At 42.4% G+C, this 16,945-nt stretch overlaps 2 protein-coding genes across 2 annotated transcripts in view; both read left to right on the top strand.

Annotated features, from left to right (window-relative positions):
* The window catches only part of LOC136435528 (myosin-7-like), a 32,365-nt gene extending 15,420 nt beyond the window's left edge, over window positions 1–16,945 (top strand). The window contains exons 4-34 of the mRNA XM_066429109.1: window positions 4,956–4,983; window positions 5,121–5,217; window positions 5,590–5,682; window positions 5,922–5,985; window positions 6,513–6,614; window positions 6,919–7,155; window positions 7,359–7,627; window positions 7,781–7,951; window positions 8,262–8,577; window positions 8,685–8,749; window positions 8,884–9,089; window positions 9,236–9,496; window positions 9,697–9,844; window positions 10,209–10,316; window positions 10,527–10,673; window positions 10,819–11,004; window positions 11,252–11,338; window positions 11,601–11,746; window positions 11,872–12,019; window positions 12,289–12,414; window positions 12,614–12,820; window positions 13,057–13,238; window positions 13,381–13,991; window positions 14,092–14,243; window positions 14,451–14,539; window positions 14,736–14,937; window positions 15,105–15,203; window positions 15,331–15,552; window positions 15,662–15,832; window positions 16,293–16,493; window positions 16,682–16,945. Of these exons, the coding sequence (XP_066285206.1) occupies window positions 4,956–4,983; window positions 5,121–5,217; window positions 5,590–5,682; window positions 5,922–5,985; window positions 6,513–6,614; window positions 6,919–7,155; window positions 7,359–7,627; window positions 7,781–7,951; window positions 8,262–8,577; window positions 8,685–8,749; window positions 8,884–9,089; window positions 9,236–9,496; window positions 9,697–9,844; window positions 10,209–10,316; window positions 10,527–10,673; window positions 10,819–11,004; window positions 11,252–11,338; window positions 11,601–11,746; window positions 11,872–12,019; window positions 12,289–12,414; window positions 12,614–12,820; window positions 13,057–13,238; window positions 13,381–13,991; window positions 14,092–14,243; window positions 14,451–14,539; window positions 14,736–14,937; window positions 15,105–15,203; window positions 15,331–15,552; window positions 15,662–15,832; window positions 16,293–16,493; window positions 16,682–16,807 (5,267 nt within the window). The 3' untranslated portion in view covers window positions 16,808–16,945. The remainder of the gene's footprint in view (window positions 1–4,955; window positions 4,984–5,120; window positions 5,218–5,589; window positions 5,683–5,921; window positions 5,986–6,512; window positions 6,615–6,918; window positions 7,156–7,358; window positions 7,628–7,780; window positions 7,952–8,261; window positions 8,578–8,684; window positions 8,750–8,883; window positions 9,090–9,235; window positions 9,497–9,696; window positions 9,845–10,208; window positions 10,317–10,526; window positions 10,674–10,818; window positions 11,005–11,251; window positions 11,339–11,600; window positions 11,747–11,871; window positions 12,020–12,288; window positions 12,415–12,613; window positions 12,821–13,056; window positions 13,239–13,380; window positions 13,992–14,091; window positions 14,244–14,450; window positions 14,540–14,735; window positions 14,938–15,104; window positions 15,204–15,330; window positions 15,553–15,661; window positions 15,833–16,292; window positions 16,494–16,681) is intronic.
* Window positions 2,860–4,542, top strand: LOC136434425 (myosin heavy chain, striated muscle-like). The gene is made up of 3 exons (XM_066427215.1): window positions 2,860–3,137; window positions 4,086–4,229; window positions 4,339–4,542. The coding sequence occupies exons 1-3, from the start codon at window positions 2,934–2,936 to the stop codon at window positions 4,540–4,542; spliced, it is 552 nt and encodes a 183-aa protein (XP_066283312.1). The 5' UTR covers window positions 2,860–2,933.

The following is a 16,945-nucleotide window of genomic DNA, read 5'->3' on the forward strand; positions in this document are numbered from 1 at the left end:
TGAATTTAAAGAAGTTCAATCGTGGGTAATAGAAAGAACTTATTTAGCCAAATTTTCGATCGAAAATGCTCCTCAGATTCAGGTACCGACCGCTGGTAACCAGTGTCTTATTTCGGAACTAGCGACAACATATTTGTTATTGACAGATTGATATCTAAATACACTAACACCAACCAACGCCTTTATGCATGCTTTGTAGACTTTAGAAAAGCTTTCGACTGTGTCTGGAGAGAAGGTCTACGTTACAAATTACCAAATTTTGGCATAGGCGGCAAGTTCTACAATTTTATTAAATCTATGTACTCTTACCCGATGGCATGCGTCCCGCTGATCGATAGTTTTCGGAAGCGCTTAGTTTCAACATGTTCGGACACATACGGAAAATACCAGATAATGAACATCAAGCCTGCAAATAATCTATCAGAGATGTACACATAAAGTTAAGATCATGAATCGTTTGACGTTTTTAAGATGGTACTGTAAGTTGTAAACAGAGGGTTGTTTGTTTTGTTTGAACCTTTATTTCGTCACGAGAAGCTAACATTGACTTGCAGGTCGCTTTTCTTTAGCGGCTGTGTCACTTTGAGTTTTTACAAAAAATAAAGTGAATATTTTGGAAACTCTGTCGCTCCCAAAGGCCTGAATCGAAAGGGTGCCTTTCTGGCAGTTTCCACAAAACCTAATGTTTTAACTATACATGTCTACAAGAAATGTTGGGCATGCAAAATTCACACTATATCAAGAAAGTTTAAGAGAAAAATGAAATGGGTATCAATATTGACTTACTCTTTTTCACCGATATAGCTAGAAGAGCTCCGCAACCACACATTTTGCTATCATATTGAAGGATATTAAACAACAAAAAGTCGTGACACATGCTTTCCATCGGTTAGTATTCTAGATGGCACGTAAATGCTAACATTGCAAAACTTCTTTCTTGAGTACAAGAGCAGCTGTGTCAATCTGGACGATTTAAGACTTGACAGCACTTATGTGAACATTTCGTAAGCTATGTATGACGAGGCAAATTGCGAGACACTTGAGGCGACAGTTCTACAGAAGAATGCAGAGTATGGGTCTAAACGATATTTTAAAAGATGCAAATCCATCATTCGTAGTTCTGGGATAATGACAGCGCTGAGACAGAATTCACCACTTTATTCGTCTTTATTAAAAAGATGCAAATCCATTTTGACGAAAATGATATTTTGTGGGAAATTCTGATTTGGAGTAGCCAGGATGCTTTTGCTTGTGAGTTTCAGAACAAGTAAAATGAGAAAAACAAGCAACACTTCGCATTGTAATCCTCCTGATATCAATTTGTGACCACTACAGCCTTCATTGGAAACAAGGACAACATTCACAAGGCTGAATGTCTTTTACACAAATAGCTGCCAAGTCGATCTGTTCAGCCATCTTGAACACTGTACGAAGTATGAATTTCCAAAGCACACTGGGTTGTACTTTGTAATGATTTTGTAATCATTAAATTTGTTTGAACCCAGGCCGCATTTTATGGGGGAGGAGGTGAGGGATAGACAAAATATAAGAAATACAAAGATTGCATGATTGAAGTCTTTGGCTAATAAATTCATGAACCTAGGGTGAAATAGTTTCCCATACATGATATTACAAAAGCACATTTGTGTAGAAATATCAAATATCATTTTATTTTAATAAAGCTTTTAAGTTGATGCTGAAATGGTAACACTGGTATTTGGTTACAACAAAAACAAGCAACATCATTACCACTAAAACCCTGGTTGTGGAGCCAACTTCGACTTGCTTGCTCCTTCTACGAACTGTTCCGTTTAACATACATGCAGAAGTGTTAACATGTGAAATGTATATCGTAACGGTATACATACTCACAGCAAACGTTAACTGCAGGCCGTAACCTTGAGGACGAACTTTCGGCGCTGTGAATACCCGACAATTTGTAGAATGTGAACCTCGCGTTGTGATGTTTTTCTATGGGTAATACTAGATGCTGTGCGGGATAATATGTCTTAGTCGCCCCTTTACACCTGCTTTCAGACCTCACGATAACCATAAATATGCATGAAAATGTAGGGTATGTAAAGTCTATTTTTCTTTCAGTATTATTAGCTCATGAAGTTGCCAAGTAAGCCATACATTTGAGGACAGCTGTGACGGCAGTCAAGGATACTAATTTAAAATAGCTGGATGGACTTGAACATCGAATTAATGAAGTGACCAATAGAATGAAGGACCTAATTGTTAACTCACCAATAGAGCATCATACAAGTGCAACCATATGCTTAGATGACACATTGCTTTGGCATATTATGCGCATGAGATTCGCGTATATAAGACAGGGGCGGCCACTGATCATTCACAGCTTTGCCAGTTGAAGGTAAGTGTTTGAAGATGCTGTACATCCACCAAGCGTACATTTCTTATCTTTATATGCTGTGGGGTTCTGGTACATGTAAAATTGTTTGAGCAAAAAAATAGATTCAATGAAATTGGTCTAGATTATATGAACGTGATTCAACTGTTCGGAATTCGTTGTCATTTTGCCCTGGATATGCAAATGACACGTTTGAATGTATACGGCCTTCTGCTGCTGTTGATTTAACGCCGTTACCAAAACATACCAGAAATTCCCACGGATAGGACCACTTGTCCCACTTCATCTAAAACGATTTGACATTTATAAAATACCCGTCTTTTGTTTCGATAGTGAAAGTCTTTAAACAAAGTGTTGATCTGTTCTGATCTGATTCAAGTTTAACCTGCGTTTGTGCACGTGCACGTTTCAATAATTTGCTTAATTTTGGCTTCAACAGAATTTATTCTTATAATCGCACAACTAGCGCCGTAATCTTTGTCGAAACCTCTATCCCACCTCCCTCAGCTGCAGTCTCTCTACTTTCTTCTTGGTGTGAGCCTCCAACCAAAGAGCCACCATGCCTGCCTACGGTCCCTCACTCATGGACCAGCCGTCCGAATGGTTCCTTGCGGGGAAACCGGACACCATGCGAGCACTGAAGACGGCTCCCTATGACCCTAAGAAGAACTTCTGGGCTCCTGATAAAAAGGAGATCTTCGTCAAGGTCGAAGTCAAGAGCGAGAAAGGTGATGACGTCACCTGTGTGGCTGCCGGTGGAGCGGTAAGTTTGCATTTTGAACACAACAACTATGGAAAACAGCATTTTTCTGTCATTGTCGTTGTCAGCACCGGCGTAATAAACACGGAGAACCTATGACGCAGTATTTCTGAACATGTGGTTTAAAACAGGATCAAATCATAACTAGAGTTCGGAGACCTCATGCCTCCATGAAATATTTAAAGCCGGTGTAAATATCATGCAAATAGCTACACATTTAAACAATCTATGCATGGTGATGTTAACCTTCAACTAACTTACATATTTCAATTGTCAAAAATGGTACATGTATAAAATTCCCGACATTCACCAACAAGGGGTTGCGACATTTTCATTTTAACAGTGCAAATTAGCAGTTCATTTGCATGATTGATTTCTGTTTATGTTTCACCTCCCATGAATTACATGCGTTACAGTCATGTAACGTAAAACACTGAAATTATAGAATGTCTTCATTAATCATGCAACTTAACTCATTAATTGCATAACTTATATGTAATTGTGTACATCCCTGGCTTAGCTACCTGCATGCTCCAAATCGGGAAAATGATGGAAATCCGCATTTCCTTTCTTCGGTTATCCTCTTTGGAATTTTCTTACAAAAACGCCCCTGCGGTTCCTAAATTTGATGCTAGAGAGCCAAAACCTTCATCACTTTGTCCTGACCTCATAAGCTACCTGCCATCCGAACGTGAAGACTATGTCTGTGACAAAAGATACCTTGAAAAAACTGCTATGAAAAAATTTTCTCATTAATTATGCAAAGGTATTTACGACCTACCAGTGAACTTTCACAGTTTGATCATCATTCTCTATTCTCCATTTATACCCGTACCACAGTATCAAATTGTTGTTGATGTTGCGGTTTGTCAGGGTTAACAGTGTTACATAAATGTGTTCTATGAACTTGAAGATATGAAGTTTAGACGTTTCGAATTTCTTTCCCACCAGACTGTCGTCGTCAAGAAGTCAAAGTTGCTACCGCAGAACCCGTCCAAGTTCGCCTGCGCCGACGACATGGTGAACATGACCTTCCTGCACGAGGCCGCTGTGCTGGGTAACCTGAGGGAGCGTTATGAGAACACTCTCATCTACGTAAGTATTCTTAGTTCTTGTTTTCAAAGTGATGTGGAGGAAAGGTATGTTTATTCAGTTTCATTTCAAAACAAGGTCGTCATTATAAACGTTGCCAATTTTCTTTTAGACCTACTCCGGTCTGTTCTGCGTCGTGATCAACCCCTTCAAGCTTCTGCCCATCTACACCCCGAACGTGGTGGACACTTACCGCGGCAAGAGGCGTACGGAGGTGCCACCCCATCTCTTCTGCGTGACGGACAATGCCTACCAGAACATGTTGTCAGGCAAGTCCCTACCAAGATCCTATGCTGACCCTAAGAGCTCTGACTAATGCTTGTGATCCTTGCAGATCCGCCCAGTAACAACTAGATGTTTGATATTAGCTATTTGCTAGAGTGCATCACCTCTGTGCCCTGTGTATTCTTCGGTTGATCAATAATAATAAAAACTAGATCAAAGACTATAGAAGGGAAGGAAAAAAACAACAACCTTCGATTGATTGATTGATTGATTGATTGGATGTGGTCGCGGGAGATAGTCAGTGGTCTGTGATAGTTATCAGCACGACTTCTGTTATTTTGTTTCTTTTGTTGTTGTTTCCTTTTGATTAGATTAAATCTGCACATTGACTCATTATGCAACTTAAACAGCGGATGCTGTCGGCAATTCTTTTATCACGAAAAAGAGAGGGCGTAGATAGGAGCATAAACGTACTTATGGTTATGTTTTTAATCATTCTTCCAGAACGTCAGTGCCAATCTTGCCTCATCACGTAAGATTTTTTCATACTATATGAAACTTTTAATGTTTCTTGTTCTTTGGTTTTATTTCATTTTACGCAATTACTTTATCGTTCCCGACCAACACTTCCAACTTATATGATTGTGGTTTATTTCGCCTATAACTCAGTGGCGAGTCTGGTGCCGGGAAGACTGAGAACACGAAGAAGGTGATTGCGTATCTCGCCATGGTTTCCGGAACTCCGGGTGGTGGTCAGGAGAAGAAGGTACGCCTTTAGTGCATTTATGTTGAACACAAGTTGGCAAGTGACTCGTTTGAAATATGAAAAATAGTCAAGTACAGCTTTCGCCATTCACTTGAAGTTAAGCTTACAAAGGGCAAAAAGAATAGTAGGCCACATAGTACATATTTGTCCAATCAAGACCACAATGTCCGGATGTGTCTTGCAAACTATTCCCTCAGCGTGTCTAGATGTTTAAGGAAGACGCTAGAAGAACTGGCAAGTTTTTGACTTCGAATGTCTATGCAGTGGAATTGTGAATAATTGTCTACCAAGACGCAAATGTTCCGCAAGGAAAACAATGGACATGTACATGTATCTGTTCTCTTACTTTAGCTTGTTCTATAATTTCTACAGATCGGTCTAGAGGAGCAGATCGTGCAGACTAACCCTGTACTGGAGGCTTTTGGTAACGCCAAGACCGTGAGGAACAACAACTCCTCCCGATTCGTAAGTACAGCAGGTTGCTTTCAATGCGATAAACATCTTGATTTTCTGATTGATGATATAATAAAGATAACTATGCCGAATGCGTCAAGATTACTTACGGGATACCTAGATCATTTCAAGTAAGCAAGTACTCTATTCCAGAATGCATGGCAACCTCCAGTAAAAGACATGTTTCCGTTCTGTATCATATTACGTGACCAGAATACGGTAAAAGCTTTCAATCTCATTGATTCCCCCAGGGTAAATTCATCCGTATCCACTTTACCAAACCCGGCAAGCTGTCCGGAGCTGACATCGAAAGCTGTAAGTACTTAAATCATATTCCCTACTATCAACTTATTAAAGATTCCTGATCATTCCTCATAAGCCATACATAGAGCTTAAAAGCAACTCTGGATCCGCCTTGAATATTTCCTTTAAAAAAGAAAATGAACTAAAATCTAGTAATGTATAGTGGATACATCATGTCCACATATCTAAAATGTTTGTTTGTACTCCAAGAAAATGGCACATTTTCGTACGATATGGTTAAAAATTTCTACCAAACAAGATTCTTTTTATGGACAAGTTCATTTTGCTCGGAACAGGGAATCATTTGAATGTATATATATATATATATATATATGTATTAGAAAGGGTCGTGAGGAAAATACTCCGTATATGATTTAACTTGCTACCTTTAAAGTTACTCAATGTTTTCTTAATCAAACAAATTATCAATATGTAATACCGAGACATCATTTAGGTCTTACTGTATCATTGCTTTCTATATCATTTTCAATATAAGTTAAAGCCACTCACGGTATATTCCTTCTTTTTTATCCGTCCAGACCTGTTGGAGAAGTCTCGTGTAGTGGACCAGCTGCCCGGCATGGAGCGTGGTTACCATATCTTCTTCCTCATCATGTCCAACGGCATCCCGGCCGTCACGGGTAAGAAACGTCGAATTGGTTGATACTGTGGAGAGGGGGAAAGCAAGAGAGGAAAACTGTTTACCTATCTTAACAATAAACAGCTTCAAAACTCTTCACAAGTACTGACACAAATAAACGCCTTACTTAGCAGATCTTGTGAGTAATATTTGATGTAATTCCGATAACGAGGTACTGAAAATGGGCTCCTGGGCATTCACACCATGATTTCACACAAACCAAGACGGAAACAATATCTACATGGTAGAAGCAGCTACTAGAAATGTGAATTTAACCAATTTTAATGCTATTTTTCTTTATCCAGAGCGCATCATGACTGGCACGGACCCCTCCGTGTATCACTTCGTCAAGGAGGGTGTGTACACCGTGGCCGGCATGAACGACCAGGAGGAAATGGGTCTGACGGATGAAGGTTTCGACATCCTGGGTTTCACAAACGAGGAAAAGAGCAGTGTGTACGACTTCTGTGCCGGCATCCTGCATATGGGAAATCTGAAGTACGTGGACAAAAAAGAGCAGGGAGACTGCGATGATCCTGCCCGTGAGTTCTTACTGTTTAAACACACCTCAATTTTGCATCGTGGCTGGTCGCGATGTATGTTGTTTTGAAATTCAAAGCTTATGTGCTATATATATATATATATTAATTGTCCCATTAATGTTCCTGAACAGACTACTGTCTGTAAGACAATGTTTTTTTTAGAAATCATGCCAACATTTTCGTTATTCATGACCGATTTACAGCTGCTGAGAAAGCAGGCCGTCTGTTCGGTGTCGATGGCATGGGACTTTTGAACAACATCTTGAAGCCACGTGTCAAGGTCGGCAGCGAGTTTGTGACGAAGGGCCAGACCGCCCAACAGTGTTCCAACGCTACTTCTGGTCTTGCAAAGGGTATCTACGGCAAGATCTTCAAGTTCCTGATCGACAAGTGTAACGTGACCCTGGCTACTGAGCACGAGAGAGCCTTCTTTATTGGTGTGCTGGACATTGCCGGATTCGAGATCTTCGAGGTGAGGTTTTAAGGCAATAAACACAAAAGATGCAATAATGACAATGACAATAATACACATGTTTTATGATAAAACTAAATCCGTGGAAGTGACTGATTAGTCAGCGACCTCCTTTCGTCAAATAGCCTTCACATTTCAAATCTGTCCATCCAGCTCAACAGTCTTGACCAGATTTGCATCAACTACACCAACGAGAAGTTGCAGCAGTTCTTCAACCACCACATGTTCGTACAAGAGCAAGAGGAGTACAAGGCCGAGCAGATCGAATGGACCTTCGTCGACTTCGGTATGGACTTGGCAGCCTGCCTGGAGCTCATCGAAAAGGTTAGCAGTTATCTCTGTTTCAATCAGAAAGGAGTCTTGAGCGAAAAAAAAAGTGAAAAAGTCTTAAAACAGAAAGGTATCCAACAAATGAGGACGTCACGTTATTTCAGCGTATCATCCACAATTTTCTGTATACGCAATCAAGGTATATTTCACAAAGCTTGTATTTACTGTAATGCTCTGACACATTACGGGCCTTGATTTGTGTCACATATGTAGAAATTCCCTTCTTGGTGCATTGAGTACTTGTCGATCTTGCCTGTTGAATTTGGACTCGCACGTCAACAGATACAATGATGTGTGTATACAGAAAGGAGGTCTGTTGCCAACGCTGGAGGAACAGTGCATCATGCCTAAGGCCTCTGACACGACCTTCATCGAGAAGCTGCACGGCACCCATCTGGGCAAGCATCCCAAGTACGGCAAGCCCAAGCCAGGCAAGAAGAAGTACGAGGCTCACTTCGAGCTGGGTCACTACGCCGGACCTGTGGCCTACAACATCTCCAACTGGCTGGACAAGAACAAGGACCCCGTGAACGAGAGCGCTGTCATCACCCTTAAGAACAGCAAGAACCCACTTATGCCTTCCATTTGGTCAGACTACATGACAGCAGAAGAGCAGGCTGGTCAGTAATTTTCGTATAATTGTTAGTTTTACTGACACTTAAATAGCATTGTTCTTTGACTCATGCTATTCGTATTGGTTACACAATGTTTCATCATAATCTTGCAGCTGACAAGAGCGGTGGCAAGAGGAAGAAGAGTGGTTCCATGCAGACCGTGACCAGTGTTCACAGGGTAAGATTTCACCTGCAACTAACACATAACAAGTAGTTGATTTGCTTGAATGACAGGCATCCCTTGCATTACATCTATATCTTCACCAAATACCATTGATATGTCAATTCACGATCCTTTTACCATTCGAATAGGAGCAATTGGGTTCCCTGATGGCCAACCTCCACGCCACCTACCCCAGCTTTGTGCGTTGCCTGATCCCCAACGAACTCAAGACTGGTGGTATCATCGACGGGCCCCTGGTTTTCAACCAGCTGACTTGCAACGGTGTACTTGAGGGCATCCGTATCTGTCAGAAGGGATTCCCCAACAGGAGCATCTATGCCGATTTCTTCGACAGGTGTGACTTCTGCATTTTATGATGGTTTAGAAAACGTGTTTTACTGCAAATGGTAAATATATGATATTAGGAAAAGAATATAATTACTTAACAGACAATTGACAATTTCATATACATATATATACATACATACATCTCATCTACAGATACAAGGTCATGGCCGCTGACTTGTTTGATCCTAACGAATTCTTGGAGGGTAAGGACGCTTGCCAAATGATCTTGAACCACATCAAGCTGGAAAAGGCTAGGTATTCCTGTGGTCTCAACAAGGTGTTCTTCAAGGCTGGCACCCTGGCTATCCTTGAGGAGATCCGCGAGGAGAAAGTCAACGCAATTTATGTCAAAATGCAGGCTCGCGCTCTTGGCTTGAGCGCCCGTAAGAAGTTCAGGAAGATGTATGGTTCAAGGTGGGTGATCCACTTTTCTCTAATGACTTTATAGTCTTTCATATACTTATTGTGGCTGAATATCAACAATGACTCGTAACTGAAAAATTTTTTGTATAAGTATCCTATATATATCCTATGTTACATGGACGTTTGTCCACATTTACACTGTACTGCGACGTACAGGCTCGTTCAATGTGATGTTATCTGACCAATTGCAGAGCGGCCGTCGGTACACTGCAGCGCAACATCCGTGCGTGGTTCAGGCTGCGCAACGACTGGTGGATCAAGATGTACCAGGGGCTGGGGCCCAAGCTGACCGGAGGCATGGCAGAGGAACTGCTCAAGGAAACCAAGATCAAACTCGCGGTAAACTTCGTGGTTCTCCACGGCACACTATTGAACAAGAAACTAATGCGTTCTACCAACCGATTCTCGATGAAAGTATCAATGGAGGTCAATGACCAGTGCAATGGCACCAGATAAAATTAAGCAGGAGAGACCTGTCACCTGACTTGTCAACGGCTGATCACATTTTGCTCACTGTTCAAACTTAACCATAATGATTGCAATGAGAATTTTCAGTAAACCCGACCTATTACTCAGCGTACACCGTTCTAAATCCTGGCCAAACGTCAGAGATTCAAGCATGAAGCCTCGAGCAAAAAGTCAGATGTCTGATCTCATTCTGTGTCCAAGATTCAAGAAACTAATACTGTCTGGTTTCTTTTAGGCAATGGAGAAACACTATGAGAAGGTTACCAAGGATCGTGCGGAGATACAAGCAAAGTATAACGACGTCCAAGCAGCCAAGGACAAGATTAATGAGCTGTTGTTCAACGTAAGATTCATACCTACGCTATTCTATAATTAGTCATAAAATGGGCATAATATGGTGTATTGGAATGACGATTGTGTCCTAAAATGAATACACAGCAACACTGCATCCATTGAGGGTTTACATGATAACAACAAATGTTTGAACATCATTTATTTCAATTAGTCGTAGATATTAATTGTATTATTTGTTCTGACTTTATTTATTCCATAGGAGAGGGATATCATGCTGAACGGCGAGGAGCGCGTGAACTCCCTGCTGAAGGAGAAGGCAGAATTGGACGCCCAGCTGCAGGAAATCGAGGAGCGCGTGGAGGATGTTTCCGACCAGAACAGGCAGATGGAGTCCAAGAAGATGAAGGTATAAATCTGTAAACATCACATTTGTCCTGTAAGGTATTTCTGTATTTTTTGCTTAAAGAAAGTGGCACCAGGGCAACCAAGTGCCTACGGGATGGTTTGACATTGTGCCTCCATCATCGAATTTCGCCATTTTTCTTGAATAGGCTGAGCAAGAGTGTGACGAGATGAAGAAGGAGATTGACACCATCACGGCCAAACTCAACAAGAGGGAGAAGGAGAAGCAGGAAGTTGAGGACAAACTGCGCGCCATGACTGAGGAGGTGGCCGTGAACGACGAGCTGATCGGCAAGCTCGGCCGCGAGAAGAAGAAGCTGGAGGAGCTCAATGCGGTAAGAAAACGTGAAATCTAAAAACCGCGTTCTATTCAGACCATCCAACTGTCAACGGTATTGAGACCAATACGTGTACCAGACCATGGCCAACGCTTACTAGCCATGAATGCATCATTTCCTTTATCGTTTTATCGTTATCGGGCATTAAATGAAACTCTTGGATCCGTGGAAAGTATAAAAGCTCTTTGAACTCTAATTAATCATGATAAGAACTTGAACTTATTTGCTGTCTAAAACATTTCAGCAAACCCTGGATGACCTCCAGTCCGAAGAGGACAAGACTCAGAACCTCACCAAGCTCAAAGTCAAGCTGGAACAGACATTGGATGACGTAAGAGAAATTTTCGGTCTATTTGGGTCAACTATGTTATCTTTTAATCTATTTATATCAACCAATAGAGTAATGTATGGGCCCACATAGAACAATTAAAACGTAGCAAAGTAACGGTAGCCTAATCAAACGCGTTAGATGGTATGTGTCGCATTGTGTTACGTCAATCTTATTCCTTCGTTTCAAGTTTTTCCGTCGTCGAAACTTTACGTACTAAAATTGACTGTTTCTACGAAAAGTCGCATATATGACTATGCTTCAGCTTGAGGACAACCTTGAGCACGACAAGAAGATCCGTGCTGACGTTGACCGCGTCAAGAGGAAGCTGGAGAACGACCTGAAGAACGCCCAGGATCTGGTGGTTGAACTGGAGCGTTACAAGGTCGAGCTTGAAGAGAAGCTGAAGAAGTAAGTGAATCAATCCGTCCGTAAATTCTGGTCGAAAAAAAAACTTTCAGACAATAAATACCTTTACGTCTAGTATGACAGTTTCACAACAGAAATAAGACATCGCTTCTTAATGATCTTAATAGGAAGGAGTTTGAGATCAACGCCCTGAACACTAAGGTTGAGGACGAGACTGGCCTGGCAACTCAGCAGCAGAAGAAGACTAAGGAGCTGCAGGGCAGGATCGAAGAGCTGGAGGAGGAACTGGAGACAGAAAGAGCTGCTCGTGGAAAGGTACTTTGCAATCGTATATCGTGAAGGCCAACCGTATGAAAAGAAGATTCAGAATGTGTGTATCATTGTATACTCATGTAAAGGTATCTAGAGGGCCCTGTAATGATTGGATAGGTAAAACTGTGTCCTAATAATAATGGACGTAACACGTTATCTGACAGATCAACTTACGGCGGACGAGAAAGCCTACATAATATGTCAATTTGTAGAACAGGGACATCTAAAGGAGGCAATCAAACTCACGAATAATTGTCCTTATCAATCCACAGCTCGAGAGGCAGCGTGCCGAACTTTCGCGTGAGTTGGAAGACATCGGTGAGAAGCTGGAAGAATCTAGCGGTGCCACAGCTGCCCAGGTTGAGCAGAACAAGAAGCGTGAAGCTGAGCTCCAGAAGGTATGAGATATTTCCATAGCGAGCACAAAAGGCGAAAAAAAGTAAACTGTCGCGATCACGCTCTTCAGCTCTAGTATGGACGAATCAAGAAGTTAAAGCATCTTGCATGATAACTTTCAGAAGAAAAGGACGCGTCTAAAACAAACGCAGTCTTTTCGTCAGTTGACCTTACTTTGATATTGCTGTGGCCATCTTACAGGTTCGCCGTGAGTTGGAGGAGGCTACCATTGGCCATGAAGCTGCCACCGCCAGCTTGAGGAAGAAGCACAACGACACCGTGGCGGACATGACTGAGTCGGTCGAGAACCTGCAGAGGGCAAAGACCAAGCTTGAGAAGGAGAAGAACTCCCTCAGGGTGGAGGTCGATGATCTGGCTTCAAATGTCGAGCAGGTCACCAAGCAGAGGGTTGGTGCAATTTGGTTTACCCTATCTTCGTTTACAATTTTTTTTCTTCCATAAAATATGAATCCCAATGAACTCGAGTATCAATTTGTAGCTGAGCATACTTGATATCAATTATATTAAGATGCAACTGTTAAGATGTAGCCATATATGAGACCTATATAATCTTGGTTCTTTCATAATGATGTGTCTTATCGTATTTCCTATTTCTCATTAATTTATAAAAACTTCTATTGCAGGTCCAAGCTGAGAAAATGAACAAGCAGCTTGAGGATCAGTACGTTGATGCCAACGCAAGGTTGGAGGAGAATGCCCGTGTCGCACAGGAACTGGGATCATTGAAGACACGCTTGACCGCCGAGAACAACGACCTGGCGCGTCAGTTGGAAGAGTCAGAAGGAATTGCAAACCAGCTCAGCAGGTAGCGACTAAAAATTGGTACAATATGATGCCATTTTGTCGTTGTATACAATAACGCTATCGGATACTAAAAAACGCAAAATATTTCATATGGTACAGAAAATACATGTTTATGACTTGATATATCATTTTCTAATTCACAGAACCAAGAGCATGCTTACACAGCAGATGGAAGAGGTCAAACGCCAGCTCGAGGAGGAGACCAAGGGCAAGAACGGCCTAGCCCACCAGCTGCGTGCTACTCAGTCCGACTGCGATGCTTTGCGTGAGTCCTTGGAGGAGGAGCAGGAGGCCAAGTCCGAGATTCAGCGTAATCTCGCCAAGGCTAACTCTGAGGTGGCAGCCTGGCGATCCAAGTACGAGACCGACGCCATCCAGAGGACCGAGGAGTTGGAGGAGGCCAAGAAGAAATTGGCCGCCCGTCTGCAAGACGCCGAGGAACAGGTTGAGTCTGCAAACGCCAAGTGCGCCAGCCTTGAGAAGACCAAGAACAGGTTGGCTGGCGAGGTGGAGGACCTGATGTTGGATGTGGAAAAGGCCAACACACTGGCGTCTCAGCTGGAGAAGAAGCAGCGTCTGGTTGACAAGCAGATGACCGAGTGGAGGTTGAAGTGCGAAACTCTTGGGGCCGAGTTGGATGCATCCCAGAAGGAGCACCGCGCCTACCAGACCGAGCTTCTGAAGCTGAGGAATGTCTTTGACGAAGGCGTTGAGGCTCTTGATGCCCTGAAGAAGGAGAATAAGGTCTTACAGGGTATGTATCTGAAAAAGGTTTTTTTCCACATCATCGGGCTCATATTCTCATAAGGCTTTCATGTATGGTTTATGTAATCGTTGTCCTTTTTTGGCGACAGAGGAAATCAACGACCTGAACGACCAGCTTGGGGAGAGTGCAAAGAACCTCCACGAGCTTGAGAAGACCAAGAAGCGCCTGGTCGTTGAAAAGGAGGAGCTTCAGAACGCCTTGGATGAGGCTGAAGGCGCTCTTGAAATCGAACAGGGCAAAGTAAGTAGATAGCAAACCGTAGCAAAATTGATTAAATACAATAATCTTTTAATAAGAGAAGCAAGGGGACCAGTTGTTGGCTCTAAGTAGTGATCATATTTATTTCCGACAAACAATGCCCTACGGCAGCAAATGCAAGGATCCTTTAATAAGCAATATAAACTGTAATTCTTTGAAAATACACTGATTTGACGACTCTTCTAACAGGTTGTCAGAACTCAGCTTGAACTGGCTCAGCTGAAGGGTGATATCGAGAAGAAAATCGCCGAAAAGGATGAAGAATTTGAAAGCTCACGGTGAGTCAATTATGAACTTCATGAAATAATGAAACTTCAGTGTAAAAAGTCATAATCGCAAGTTGCGAATGTAGTACAATTCTCTGTCGTGACTTTTCCTTAACATAGTAGATTCGGGCTGAGAAGCTTTGATGTTACAACCATAAGGCATACCTGCCAGACGTTTCAAACATTCTTGATACTCTTAACACTTCAGTAAGAACCAGGCTCGCGCTATGGATAGCGTGCAGGCCTCTATCGAGATCGAGTCCAAACAAAAGACAGAAGCGCAACGAGCAAAGAAATTGCTGGAAGGCCATCTCAACGAGGTTGAGGTTCAGCTCGAGACCGCCAACAGGTCCAACGCTGAGGCCAGGAAGACCATTGCCAAGCTGCACTCCCAAATCCAGGAGATGCAGGTAAGTACAGGTCTTTGGGCAATCTTGGCAATACGTTATTCAAGAATCTGAGAAGCAGATCTATCATATGGCACTTTTTATCAACTGCAATAAGCTATCGTATTGGTGTATGATGACCTGTAACGTGAGTGATAAATTACAACAACACATATTTTCTCTTCCAACAGGTTACCATCGACGACGAACAGCGGCAGCGTGATGAGATCCGTGAGCAGTACAACATGTCTGAGCGCAAGTGCCAGATGCTGACAGCCGAAGGCGATGAGGTAGGAACTTTGGTCTTGGATAAACAAAATCATGCAGATTTGAAATTCATGCCAACAGTGACAAAAATGATGTTATCTTACACATTTCCAGCGCAACTCGTATTTTAACAGCAACTTTTCTTCCAAGGTGCGAGGCGCACTGGACAACGCAGAAAGAGCTCGTAAGGCCGCTGAATCTCAGTTGGTGGAGACCAACGAGAGGCTTGGCGAGCTGAGCACACAAAACTCAGCCCTGTCTGGACACAAGCGCAAGCTGGACGGCGACCTGTCGCAGATCCAGTCCGAGCTGGAAGAGGTCATCGGTGACCACAAGAGTACCGAAGAGAGGGCTAAGAAGGCCATGGCTGACGTATGTATAGGCGACGTCCTTACGCTATATGCCACTTTCTATTAATTGAGATTGAGATAAGATTAAATTAAATCAATGAAAATATCTCTATAATATCCTCCAATACCAGACATCCCGCATGGCTGAGGATCTGCGTGTGGAGCAGGAGAACTCTCAGCACGCCGAGAAGGTGAAGCGCACCATGGAGGCTAACCTGAAGGATCTGCAGCGCCGCCTGGATGAGGCTGAGGCTATTGCACTCAAGGGAGGCAAGCGTGCCATTCAGAAGCAGGAGAACAGGGTAAGCATTTGTTTGTTTGTTTTATTCATTCGCACATATATAAAAATTTAAAAAAAGTGAAATAATTGACAGTATCTAAAAGAACGTTCAGGAGGAGAAAAGAAGCCTGCAAGACTTATAAAAAACCCTCCTCCATTGAACGTAACAAATGTCACTTATAATACAAGTATGATATGAATAACAAACAATGGTATAACAAATGATGAAATGAACATAAGGAACAAATATATAGCGAAAAATCGATTACTGGGGATATATTACAGATTAATAGTAAGAAAGTTATTCTACCGCAAGGTACATCCTCTTTAAAAGACAAGAATCAGAAACAAAACCATTTGACCAAGTTTTTTCTCTCACGCAGTCGGCAACTTTCAGTTGAGTGGATTTACGAGCATAGCACAATAAGTCAAGCTGTTACTACCATTTCAACTTCATTTTACGGCTTGGTTTCATCTCTTAGATCCGCGATCTAGAGAACGAGATTTCCCACCAGAGCCGTGGGCACCAGGAGGACCTGAAGCAGCTGCGTAAGAACGAGCGCCGTCTCAAGGAGATGAGCTTCCAGGCCGACGAGGACCGCAAGAACCAGGAGCGCATCCAGGAGCTGGTCGAGAAGCTGCAGCTGAAGATCAAGACCTTCAAGCGCCAGGTGGAGGAGGCTGTAAGTATTTCTGTTTATCATCAATATCATTTCTTTATATTGAAAATGTTTTTTTTCTTTTAAATACCAAATTTTATCAACTCTGTATAAATGGTATGATAGCTACTGTGATCTCCGCAGCAACGATTTCAGTCTTCCTCCATGGATTGTTTGATCACACCTTTCGAACATCTTTTTAATGGCTACAGGAGGAGCAAGCATCATCCAACATGGCCAAGTACCGCAAGGCCCAGCACGAGTACGAGGACAACCTGGAGCGTGCTGAGATTGCCGAGAGCTCCCTCAACAAGCTTCGCTCCAAGTCTCGCAATTAAAGCGAAAGACGTCAATGAAATCGTTTCACTTTTTAACGTAGACGTTTGATCACCTTATCCTGCTCTGTCTTTCGTTTCCACCTTTGGCAATTTCTGTTGGTAACATCCTGAAATAAAATGTAGTCCCACTTCTATAAA

Source organism: Branchiostoma lanceolatum, chromosome 5 (assembly GCF_035083965.1).
Source record: "Branchiostoma lanceolatum isolate klBraLanc5 chromosome 5, klBraLanc5.hap2, whole genome shotgun sequence".
NCBI lineage: Eukaryota > Metazoa > Chordata > Leptocardii > Amphioxiformes > Branchiostomatidae > Branchiostoma > Branchiostoma lanceolatum.